The sequence below is a fragment of the Schistocerca nitens genome, chromosome 1 (genome assembly GCF_023898315.1).
Source record: "Schistocerca nitens isolate TAMUIC-IGC-003100 chromosome 1, iqSchNite1.1, whole genome shotgun sequence".
In the NCBI taxonomy this organism is placed as follows: domain Eukaryota; kingdom Metazoa; phylum Arthropoda; class Insecta; order Orthoptera; family Acrididae; genus Schistocerca; species Schistocerca nitens.
The window spans coordinates 1299946372-1299959769 of NC_064614.1; the positions used below are offsets into that span (position 1 = coordinate 1299946372).

Sequence of the window (13398 nt, forward strand, 5' to 3'; positions counted from 1 at the left end):
GTGGACACTGCACCTCCAAGACACACATCATATGTTTCAGAAGACCTTTAGACTATTCCAGAGATGATACTAACTTCTGAGCGAGTTCCGGCACTTCGCATTGTATGCAGCTCACAGCTGCATAACGCCTTCCACGCTGCATAGTAAATTTGTCACACCTGCTGTATATGCCACAAGAGCTTTCTTTTGTGGCCTATGGCGCCTCAGGTGATAACACGCAATTTGTCCTCACTGTTGAAGTATTGGACTCACAAAATTTATTGTTATTATTAGTTGTTGTGCAAAAGAAACCTAAGAATGAATACACATACATCAAGAACTGTTTCCTTCACCGATTGCACAAACCGACAGACATCAGCATTCAACAAGTGCTACAAGCTGAAACTGTTAGTGATGGAGTAGCTTCCGCTTTTTGACATCACCTGCCGTCACTGGTTTCCGTGACTGAGGTTTCTGATACCACATTCAAATAAATGTGGATGAGCCAGTTACCTTTTGTGGTGAAAAACACAGTGATTTCCAGTACCTCCTCACCTTTCGACTCATAATTACTGATAGCAGATCAACTTTGTCATTATTGATTATTCAGTGATGATGCAAGTAGCCCCTATAAAGTGGAAAACATGGCATTGTGGAGATGGTTATGGGCACCAGTGCTAAGGAGCTGCAGCACTCACTTGCAGAACAAGTGAGTGCACTACCTTGCTGAACCGACACTCTTCAGCAGTAACTGCAAGGAGCTCCAGCCACTTCCAGCAGCACTCAACCTACCAGACACCGTAGTGCACGAGCTAATGTCATCTAGCATGCAAAACTGTGTCAGTATCATTATTAATTCGGAAACTTTGTGCATAAATGTGTATTCCCACATTATTACCCAAATGGGAGCAACAATTGGAATTAGGCACAACTGATCACTCAATTACTGCAAACAGTTCTGCCCCCACTAGAAGAAAGTGGGCTGCCAATGCTCCGCTATGTGAGAACAGTGTACTCGCTTGTACTGGCACTGTGTCTGTTTCAAACACAGCTGACGGGCACTCTATTCTTCACAATGTTCTGACATCACAATGACTGCACATCAAGGATAGATGGAATGAGCTAGTTTATGTGATTGACGCAAGTTTCAGTGCCCTACCCACAACATCAAGAAGTTGTTTATCATGGCTCACAGCAGTGCAAAATTTGAGAATTCCTATGTTCTGCCCCCATGATGCAGTCATGAATTTACGATTCTCACAGAATTTTCAGTGAATTATCCTGATCTCTGACGTTGCTGAGCCCATAATCAGTGCAGATTTTCTCCACTGTTATGATGTAATTGTGTCCATATGGGAGGCTCCACTTCACTAGAACAATGAAACTGTACATGGACACATGATAATTTTGCAACACATATCTGTCTCTGCAACAACCACACTCCCACATGAGAGGACTTCAGCATCAGCAGAACACCTGCCCGTGGAACAGTTTGAAGAAAAACATAACACTGTACACCCATATTCCCACTGTGACAGGGGCGTGTGCTGCTTACAAGGTCCTTCGATTGGCTCCTGGTAAATGTGCTGCTGCAAAGAAAGAACATGAAGAATTGTTGGCTATGGTGGTCAACAGACGTTTTGACAGCTCTTGGGCATCAACCCTACATTTAGCTCAAAAGACAGTTCATGGTGTTGTGTGAGGTCTGTCGCACCCTGAATGCATGCATCACACCGTATTATATCCTGTTCCTCACTTACACGATTTTACGGTCACTCTGGCAGGCTTGCAGATATGTAGTGTTGTTGAATTCCTGAAAGCATATCTGGTAGCACCATAGGACGTACGATAGACAGTAATTATCATGCCTTTTGGTTTGGCCTCTTTGAATATGTTTGGATGCCATTTGGTCTTGAGGATGCCGCAGAAACGTGGCAGCGTTTTGTCAGTGAGGTCCTCCACACTCTGGATTTCTGCTTTGTGTCCCTTGACAATGTGCTAATTTTTTCTACATCTGCAGCTGAGCAAAAATTCACCTACAGACTACCTTTGAGAGGCTTTCCAATTAGGGATTGAAGATAAACAGTGACAAATGTGTGCTGCTCAAAAGAGGCACTGGACTTGTTGGGACATGGGATGACTCCCACAGGTATTAAGCTCTTATGATCTGAGATGGACTTGTTTCAGTCAGTTCCCCTACCAGAAACATATCAGCAATTATGCCATATCATAGGTGTGACTTATTTCTACAGGCACCGTCTACCGTGAACAGTGATGGTCCAGGCAAATCTCTGAGCAGCACTTTCCGTCGTTAGTTCACAAGGAAAATGTCCAATCGTGTTGACACCTGAAATGTTGTCTGCTTTCCACAAAGTGAAATCCTCATAGCAAAAGGCAGTTCTCCTTGCTCAACCTCTTGTCTTCAGCGCCACAGGCTGTGGTTATAGATATTAGCCAGGTAGCTATAGCTACAGTGCTGTGACAGAATGTAAAAGGGTCATGGCAGCCCCTCGATTTTTTTTTCTCACGAGTTGTCTGACGCGCAGACTAAATGGCCTGCATACGAGCATGAAATGTTTGCAGTCTACAAAGCAATTAGATATTTCTGACCACAATTTGAGGGATGCTGCTTCACTCTCTTTACAGACCATAAACGTGTTTCATTGGCATTTAACAATCCACACAGTTTTTGTTCTCCTTAGCAGTTTTTCCAGTTAGAATTTGTCACACAATTCACTACCGATTTCTGTCGCATGCAAAGAGTTGCAAACATAGTTGGTGACTATTTCTCTAGAATCAAGACACTTTCAGCGAGAGTGTATCGAAGCCAGCCGGCTATGGCACAGGGAACAGTCGAAAATGTACATGAGTTCCTTACCAAGCAAACAATGGGAATGCAGCTGCAACAAGTACCTACGGACAACTTCCTGATTTTGTGTGGCATTTCACATAGCTGACCTCCACCTTCTGTTACTTTCCATTGTAGGAAGTGATTCACAGCCTCACACATTCTGGAGCCAACACGACTATTCATATGTAACAGACAGATATGTTTGGCTGGGGGTAGGTTATAATTGTCATTTGTGGGTTAAGACATGCTTGCCTTGTCAGTTGGCCAAAGTCAAGATGCCACATCCATGAATCTCATGGTTCCTTTTGACAATCAATAGGCCATTTTCCTCATATTGTATTCCTGTTTGTAATTAACATATTCAATTAGACCAGTGAGCTGAAAAACCAGTGAAATATGTTTATGCTGGTCTTTATTCTTTTGAACTTATTGTTTTGCTCTGTTATCCATACAACTACAGCTCTAATTCTTGATATCATCTCTTTACAGGGAATGAAGGATGTTGCAAAAGACAAAAACAAACAGAAGACTGCTGAAGAAGCGAAAGCTGTATCGCTGAAGTAAGTGATAACTGTTATGGGAAACAAAAAGAGAAAAAATAGATTTTTGCACTTAATTACAGCATATATTGATTTACTCCTAAAGAAATGGATTACACTTGATTGAATAAAGTTTGAACTATCTTCGGAGCAGTACACCCTCCCACCCCCCTCCACAATTCCTCCTCCACTGCAGGCACCCCCCCCCCCCCACACACACACATATTTTTTTTTAATATTATTATTTGTCTTGATTCTTACACTAATGGAAAACTCAAGGGTGAAATATAAATGATGGGTGAGAAGCTGGATCACTCATCAGTAAGCTAGAATTCCTAGTAGTTAAAAAAAAATGGTGCCCACTGTTCAGAGCACAATTTAGATGTGTAAGAATGCCCATTCATTCATTCGCACTTTGTGTTCCATAAAGCCCATCATGAGTGACAGATTTCAGGGATGTGGGAAGGGTCAAATTGTACACCATGTGACAGCAATGCTGACTGGTACAAAAGCTTCAGGAGGTGACATGTAGTACTGCCAACAGATGCACGTAAAAGTAACACGTTACCTAGTGTTTGGAACTAACAATTTTGTTCATCAGGGAGGGGAGAGGGATTGGTTGGGAGAAGTGTAAAAAGGAATGGCTCGTCACTCAGATTCCAAGAATGAGAGGAAGCCACTTGTAATGAGGATGAGGAGAGAGTAAGTCAGAGATGGTACATTGGTAAAACCTGTGCCATCTTCAGTCCAGAGATGAGAAGGGAAGTGTGAAAAGTAAATATAGATTAGAGGGAAGAGAGGTGAATTATGCAATTAAGAAACTGGGGGAAAATGGACCAAAATGTGTCCTGATAGCATTTGAAACATTATGAGCATCTGCTTAACAGCATTGTGGTCCACCTCTGGAATGCGGTACGCCAGAATTTTGCACGGCATGGACTCTACTTGACCTGGCGCACTGACTCGGTGATGGGGCAGATGCTGCATATGTTCTTCATATGGCTGTGGTGCAGAGCAAGGCCAGCCAGCAGCGTCCTCCATCTCTATGTTGTCCTAGTGGCGTGGCAGTGGCATTGGCCAGGGTCAAACTGTGTACCGGTGGCTGGAGAGCAGGGGTGGGCAGCAGGCAGTGAGCTGGTCATCTGGACTGGGCAAACAGGTGGCAGTTGTAGATTTGCAAACTGGTGGCAGCAGAATTATGGTGACTGAAACAGACTGGGTGTCACTTACCAGCAGAGCTGGTCAAACGTTGATGGGCTGGTTCACGTATCCTTTAGTACTGCTTCTCTTTGCTGGTTCCACAGTAAGTGTGTTGCATAACAACCTCTGGAGTGTGTTGATGTCTGGGAGATGTGGCATAACCAGCAGTAGGTCAGCAAAGCTGCATCAGGTCCTAGTTCTGGTGCTCATAGTCTTTACTACACAGGAGCTGATCACATACTTCAATGACCAGCGTCTGTTGTCTGACTCTGACCTCATTGCAATTCTGGACTGTGACTTCTGCTTCAAGTTCTCGTATCGTTTTGTCCCCTTTTCAAGCAAATGATGGGGTATCCATACATGGTCATCGGCCTGGCGTAACAAGAAACATTAGTCATATGATCAGGCAACACTGATGATACTGTGCCCCCTGCAATCATAACTGAAACCCCCAGGGGGCTGGGTGCTCTTTGGTGGGTTTGTGCTTGGCTATCATGGGGCCCCAGCCTTTGCAGCATCTTTTCCCTTCCATGCAGTATGTCTATCCTCTTGCTGTTCTTTTTCCCCTCCCTTTGGAAACATGTCTGGGCTATTTTTGGAAATGTATTCTGTATTTTCGGTAGTCAATATCAGAACACTCTCCACTGTTTTTTGTTCCTTTTTTCTTTCTTTGTTCACCTTCTCCTGTCCTTCCTCCGCTTTGACATTTGAGGCTCTTCTTCTTCTTCTTCTTATTCTTTTCCTCCTCCTCCCCCTCCCCCCCCCCCCCTCCACCCTGTGCGCTCCTGAAGGCAGGCCGACATGTCTGCTGTGTAACAGTTGAATGAATAACGCGTAATTTCCAGCCCTGGGTCAACAGCTAGGGCTCAAATGTACCGATGGTACAGGCCAGGCCCAGGGAGGGGTGATTGCCTGAGCAGCAACCATCCCCAATTGCCGATTGGTCCCTCTGCCAGATGTTTGGGAGGTGTGAACGATCACCTAAATTGGGCGAGGCCCCCTCTGAGAGGGGCCCCCAGTTGGAAGGAGTGCGCTATGGAGACGCTGCCAGTCGTGAGGGATTTTCTTGCAATGAGCCAATCATTATCTTCACAGTCCACATGTACCAAACGTAAATGGAATGGAGCTCCCGATTCAAAGACCCTCCCAGCTGCACAACTGTTCCTCGTGGTTTCACGTACTCAAGACAGTCAACCCTTTGCAACAGTAAATCCATTTCTTATTCAGAAAGGTGTTGATGCAATTGCTGGCCCTGTGAAATCTTGCTCTCCCTTATGCGATGGCACTTTGCTTTTGGAGAATACTTCTGATTCTCAAGCACAGTTACTGCTTGCTGCTTCGCTTCTCCAATGCTATTCTATTCATGTCAAGGCCCATAGAACTCTTGAATTCTCCCCATGCTGTTATTTACACTAGGCTGCTCAGTGGTCTGACTGTGGCAGAAATCCATACATACCTCTCTGATCAGGGTGACATTGCCATCCATCGTGTGATGAAAGATGTAGTGCATTCTTAGTGCCCACACAGACTCTTTTTCTCACCTTTGATAGAGTGATGCTTCCATCCAAGATCAACACAGTCTGCGAAGTTATCACAGTCTGACCATACATTCCGAAGCCGATGTGCTGCTACCAGTATTATCGTTTCAACCACACTCAAATGTCTTGTTGACACCTGGTCAGACGTGTAACCTCTGCTTGGGATGCACACGAGGGCAATTGCCTGCCCTCTTGTCCCCTTCTCTGCAATGGCGACCGTGCCACCTCCTCCCGCGATTGTTCCATGTATCTAGATGAGTGGACTGTTTAGGAGATCCTGGTAAACGAAAAAGTCACTCGCAAGTTATTGGCTAGTCGCAAACTCTGCGCGTTCTACCATCTGGCTCTTAACAGTACTGTTATTGCTGCATCTCGCTCCATGGAGGACGTGCAACTTCATATTCAGCACTGCAGTTGTGAAATCATCCAGTGTCATGATAGCATCGCTGTCTCCTTGTCCGACTGTGCATCGAGCCACCAAATGTTCACCTCCCAGGGTGAAGTCACCTGCTACACAAGTGACAGGCTGGAAAGAACAGAAGGAATACTCCCATGAAGACTTCCTACATCCTTCCAGCCAACAAACATCTAAGTCTTCCTCTGCCAACTGGAAAGGCTCCAAGAAGTCCAACAAAGGCAAACGGTCTTCTCTCTCACCGACTCGGAGATTCTCTTCGACGCTATTGCCGGGTGATACCCTCGCCTAGCCGACCTCCGTGTCATCGGTGCACACCGCCGATTGCTTTTCTGCCCTGGACTGTGCATATCGACTGAGGGAGAATGCCAACACCTCTGTAGAGATTAATTTTAATTTTAAAAATCAACAGCCTCAGTTGCACAGATTACCTTGATGTACCTAGGTCTCAGTCGGGATAACCCAGCCTTCTTCAGAATAAAAGTAACTACCATTTGTCCATAGTGGACATCGTCAAGCTAAAACTACAAAGCCATAAATTATACCCGGACTGTAAAAACTTATCTGAATCTGCCTCGGCCCCACTTCACAACCGCGATGCGGCAGCCACGAGTGCTGTACAGTTCCGGTACATTGGGTGCAGCCTGTATACTAGTGTTTTCAGTACCCCATTCCTCTGTGAAGGGTGGTGGCAGTGGTCTGCTTGCAAATACAGGTCAATGTGTGTTTTCTTCCAGTACACACGATGGCCCAGGGTACCGTATGCTCCTCTTAATCGTGACGTCCAGGAATAGTAGTCTTCCTTGTTCTTTGGTCCACATAGTGTGTGACGCCAGGGCCTCTTCCTCAAAGTGTTTCGTATACAAATTTGCAGCGACTGCCAATTGTGAATCTTTCCGCGTGTTCACAGTATTCCCCATTAAATAGAAAATGAATGGAGGTAAGGACATGCCTGAAAAGGTCAGTGATCTTCCCATTGAATTTCTGACCAAAGAGTTCTAGAGATGCTCGTAGAGGCACTTTGGTAAGTAGCAAACCGATGTCAGAGCTCACCGTGATATCTGAGTCCTTCAACCTAACGTTGCTGAGGCATTTCACAAAATCCACAGAATTGCAGATGGGATGTGGGCATTTATCCACATCAGGGCTTAGTATTTCTGACAAGTATTTTGCCACCAAATATGTTGGAGTCGTGATGTTTTTGACAGTGGGGTGTATCGGCACTCGCATCTTTGTGGACCTTGGGGAGTCTGTAAAATCGTGGTGGTACAGACCTTTGTGCTAACAATTTCTTGATGACCACCTCTGATAACTCTGAGTCCTTTAGAAGTTCCCTGTCTTGTTCTCCACCTTCTTGGTGGGATCAGCATTTATTGTCCTTTAGGTGTCATCATCTATCAGACCCAGCATCTTCTCAGTGTAGCCCTTGTGGGAGAGAACAAAAGTAGTGTTGCATTTGTCAGCAGGTAAGATAACAATCTCAGATCGCTCTCTTGTCTTCCGAATATCCACTCTCTCTCTGCTGGTAATGTTTGACTTTTTAATCACAGTTCTTGTCAGAACGCAAGTTTCATGATATACTTCTTCAGCTGTTTCTGGTGGTAGTTGCACTGCAGCTTGTTCAACTGTGATGATGATGTCCATGAATGGTGTGAGCTTACAGGTGGGAGAAAAGTTAAATCTCCTCTTCAGAACTGAAACTGTATCACCTCTCAGCTGCATGTTGTCAGATAGATAACAGCTGATGGGGGGGGCGAGGGGATTTACATCAGCGACATACACCCAGCAGCTCAGTTCATCAACACACCTCACACTCAACAGTGACATGTCTGACCATTGAAATATTGTGCCCGTTGGACACTATGAACTGGTAGTACACCCGTGGACTGTTTGTCAGTAGAAAATGGAGAATTACATTTATAGAATTTTTTAGTTATGGTGAAAATAAAGTTGAGAAGATCATTAAAAGCATGTTACTAGTTTTATTATTACCATTATTTTTGCTATCTGTATGTTACCAATAATAATTTTCTTGAAAGAAGACGTGAAGTTACTAAATGTCGTCATTAGCCCTTTGTGCATTGATGAGTGTTCTGACCTCATTTCTGAAGTACTTTTATCTAAACTAAATGTTTTCACCACTGTGGTTCTGCTTTAGATTTTGCCTTGTGAGATCATCTCTTCAAAATGATTCCCCACTTTTCTCAAAATGTGCCCAAACAACTGGAAGTATCATTGGCTGACATGGGAAGATAAAAATCTTGTGATGCTTAGTTTCTTTATAATGGAAGCATTGGTTCTTTGTGCTGTCCTTGGTACACGTAACATCTGCTGCCAACAACACATCTTGAAGGCATCAATTCAACTCTTGTCCTTAGCTTTCACGGTCCAGGTCTCACAGTTGTACAAGAACAAAGGGAACACTAGTGATTCCACCAAGCACGTTTTGTTGTTTTTGATATTGCCTGTTTCTGCCACATCGTAGTGAGCTTAACCATTCCTACTCACCCATGGCTGATTTCTCATTTTATTTCCTTATCATACTTCCACCGTTACATGTTTGAGTTTGGGTCTTATTCTTTCTCCAAACTCTTTGAGATAATTTTATCTGTAATATGAACCTGTCTTATTCTTATCTTCTTGAACAATTTCAGTTTTATCCACATTTTCGTGGATAGCATTGTGTGGTCACTGCCATAGACTGCACCAGGATAGATATCCCAAGCTGGGACTGAAGTATGCTAATGTTTTCTCACCAAAATGAAATCATCTGATTTATAATGCTATCACCAGGAGAAATCCATGTTTAGTGATGTGAATATTACAGAAAATAAATTGTTACTGCAGTAACCACTCTCCGCATTCATTCCTCATGCCCAAACTGTAAAATCCAACCACAGGACCCATGTGTCCATCATTTGTAGTCTCACCTGTGGATGGTTTAGAGTGATCTGTGCATACCGAAGATTCTCTCAGCGTTTTCCCCATCAGAGACTGAACTGAGTAACTTACTCTGGAATCTAATTCAAGACTGAGTACAGTCATAAGATTGTCTTGAAAAATATCAGTGATGTGTTCCCGTTCCCTTCCTTTATTTAAATATGGCCACTCCTAATGTGGAGTCAAAAGCCTTTTATAGATGCACTTCTTCAGTACAGACTACAGGTTTGTCTCTTCTATCACTGACACCATACCTTCCCAGCCACAGATATGACTGATGTCCTCACAGTGACCCAGGCAAGGGACCCTCAGACAGGATGCTACCATCCAGCACCAGATGTACCTCGGTTTATTTAACAACGTTTAAACTCCTCCCACTAATCTTTCCTCATTATTTACAAAATGACACCTCAGGTTTGTGACCAATAATAGCAGATCTATGAATAGGAGTGCACAAATTCATAATTACAGTACAAGACACAGAAGAGACTTTAATATGGTCAGCAGGATGCTGACATTGCAGCAAATAGCTCATATATCAGGGGAGTTATATGTAATTATTAACTGCCAAATGAACTCATACCATTGTTTTGGACTAATGTTAAAATGAGCTCAAACAATTGCTTGTATTAAAATGAACATATGTCATGGAACTAGAATGAATTTGCCCTGGAAACGTGATGATAAACATCCTCAAATGATAAATATCATGTACTGTTGTAGTACAGAACTTGAAGTGTATGACTTTGGCATGCAAATACCATACATATCACTGCATGGCGTTTACACATAACAATGCGTGTCAGGAGCAGAAAATTAAATTTGCAGTAGAATATAAAACTTCTCTGTGAATGGTAGACTGGACAGGGATGCTTATCTACATGGAAATTATTTTTACTTCACATATTTTCTTCTTCGTATTCTTGTGCACTTTTACAGATTAGGCCTTTCAGCCCGTTCTGTCCTCAGTTTCATTTTTTAACTGGTCTTCCTGTGTACCTCTTTCCTTTGTGTTTGTATTGTAAGGTCATCTGTCAAATCCCTGTTTCTTCCATTCATTTTACATGTTCCTCCCAGTTTTGTTTGTGTTCTTCTATTTTGTCATTTGCTGTAAAAATAATCAGTTCTTGTCTAACGTTTTCGTTAGGAATCATGTCCACCCTATAGCAGACTTTGACTGCTGATAAACATTCCATTTCATCCACCTAAACATGGCTGGAATCTTTTCTCTCCATAACCCAGGATTCAGTGCCTTACAGTAGAACATGTGTAGCTTTTATCCCAGAATTTAATTTTTGTGTCTCTTCATATACACCCCTGGAAATTGAAATAAGAACACCGTGAATTCATTGTCCCAGGAAGGGGAAACTTTATTGACACATTCCTGGGGTCAGATACATCACATGATCACACTGACAGAACCACAGGCACATAGACACAGGCAACAGAGCATGCACAATGTCGGCACTAGTACAGTGTATATCCACCTTTCGCAGCAATGCAGGCTGCTATTCTCCCATGGAGACGATCGTAGAGATGCTGGATGTAGTCCTGTGGAACGGCTTGCCATGCCATTTCCACCTGGCTCCTCAGTTGGACCAGCGTTCGTGCTGGACGTGCAGACCGCGTGAGACGACGCTTCATCCAGTCCCAAACATGCTCAATGGGGGACAGATCCGGAGATCTTGCTGGCCAGGGTAGTTGACTTACACCTTCTAGAGCACGTTGGGTGGCACGGGATACATGCGGACGTGCATTGTCCTGTTGGAACAGCAAGTTCCCTTGCCGGTCTAGGAATGGTAGAACGATGGGTTCGATGACGGTTTGGATGTACCGTGCACTATTCAGTGTCCCCTCGACGATCACCAGTGGTGTACGGCCAGTGTAGGAGATCGCTCCCCACACCATGATGCCGGGTGTTGGCCCTGTGTGCCTCGGTCGTATGCAGTCCTGATTGTGGCGCTCACCTGCACGGCGCCAAACACGCATACGACCATCATTGGCACCAAGGCAGAAGCGACTCTCATTGCTGAAGACGACACGTCTCCATTCGTCCCTCCATTCACGCCTGTCGCGACACCACTGGAGGCGGGCTGCACGATGTTGGGGCGTGAGCGGAAGACGGCCTAACGGTGTGCGGGACCGTAGCCCAGCTTCATGGAGACGGTTGCGAATGGTCCTCGCCGATACCCCAGGAGCAACAGTGTCCCTAATTTGCTGGGAAGTGGCGGTGCGGTCCCCTACGGCACTGCGTAGGATCCTACGGTCTTGGCGTGCATCCGTGCGTCGCTGCAGTCCGGTCCCAGGTCGACGGGCACGTGCACCTTCCGCCGACCACTGGCGACAACATCGATGTACTGTGGAGACCTCACGCCCCACGTGTTGAGCAATTCGGCGGTACGTCCACCCGGCCTCCCGCATGCCCACTATACGCCCTTGCTCAAAGTCCATCAACTGCACATACGGTTCACGTCCACGCTGTCGCGGCATGCTACCAGTGTTAAAGACTGCGATGGAGCTCCGTATGCCACGGCAAACTGGCTGACACTGACGGCGGCGGTGCACAAATGCTGCGCAGCTAGCGCCATTCGACGGCCAACACCGCGGTTCCTGGTGTGTCCGCTGTGCCGTGCGTGTGACCATTGCTTGTACAGCCCTCTCGCAGTGTCCAGAGCAAGTATGGTGTGTCTGACACACCGGTGTCAATGTGTTCTTTTTTCCATTTCCAGGAGTGTATTTTTTAATGTTCTGCTTCTAGTGGCGCACAAACTTTATATCTCTGGAATTTAATATCTGCATCCTTAGCTTCTGCTTCTATATCTGCATCTATTCTATGTGAACCATCATGAAGTGCATGGCAGAGAATACATACATTTGTACCAGTTATTAGAGTTTGTTCTCGTACCATTCATATGTGGACTGCAGGAGTGTACATATTGTAATTGTTCTAATCTTGTCCTTACGATCCCTGTGAGAGTCCTACATAGGGAGTTACAGTATATTCCTAGAGGCATCCTTTGAAGCCAGTTCTTGAAACTTTGTTCGAAAACTTTCTCGGCATAGTTTACGCCTGTCTTCAGGAATCTGCAAGTTCAGTTTCATCAGAATTTCCGTGACACTCCCATGTGTCAAAGAAACCTATTACCATTGATGCTGCACTTCTCTGTATATGTTTAGTATCCCCTGTTAGTCCTGTTTGATGTGTGTTCTACACACTTGAGCAATACTCTAGAATGGGTCACACAAGTGATTTGTAAGCAATTTCCTTTGTTGACTCATTGCGTTTTCCCAGTATTCTACTGATAAACCAAAGCGTACTACCTGCTTTACCCATGACTAACCTTATGTGGTCATTCCATTTTATATCCAGGAATTTGTATGAGTTGGCCTACATTAATTGCATCTCATTGACATTATAATCATGGGAACTATGTTTTTCTTTTTTCATTTTGTGAAGTGCACAATTTTACATTTTTGAACATTTAAGACAAGTTACCCATCTTTGGATCACTTTGAAATCTTATCAATATCTGACTAAATATTTATGTAGCTTCTTTCAGACATTACTTCGTTATAGATAACTGCATCATCTGCAAAAAATCTGAGATTATTATTAATATTGTCTGCAAGGTCATTAATATACAATATGCACTTCAAGGGTCCCATCCAACACACTTCCCAGAGGCATACCTGAAGTTACTTTTACATCTGATGATTACACACTATCCATGCACACATGCTGTGTCCTCACTATCAAAAGCTCCTCAATCCAGTCATAAATTTCACTAGAGATCCCATATGATTTTACTTTGGACAGAAAGTACTGGTGTGATACTGAGTCAAACGCTGTTTGGAAATACTGCATTTATGTAGGCATGACAACCAACAAGCTGTCTGTCCACAAGAACGGCCACCGACAAACTGTGGCCAAAAAAC

At 44.3% G+C, this 13398-nt stretch overlaps 1 protein-coding gene across 1 annotated transcript in view; it reads left to right on the plus strand.

Annotated features, from left to right (window-relative positions):
• LOC126202413 (protein flightless-1) overlaps window positions 1-13398 on the plus strand; it is a 194232-nt gene that overhangs the window by 82965 nt on the left and 97869 nt on the right. The window contains exon 9 of the mRNA XM_049936864.1: window positions 3320-3390. Within this exon, the coding sequence (XP_049792821.1) occupies window positions 3320-3390 (71 nt within the window). The remainder of the gene's footprint in view (window positions 1-3319; window positions 3391-13398) is intronic.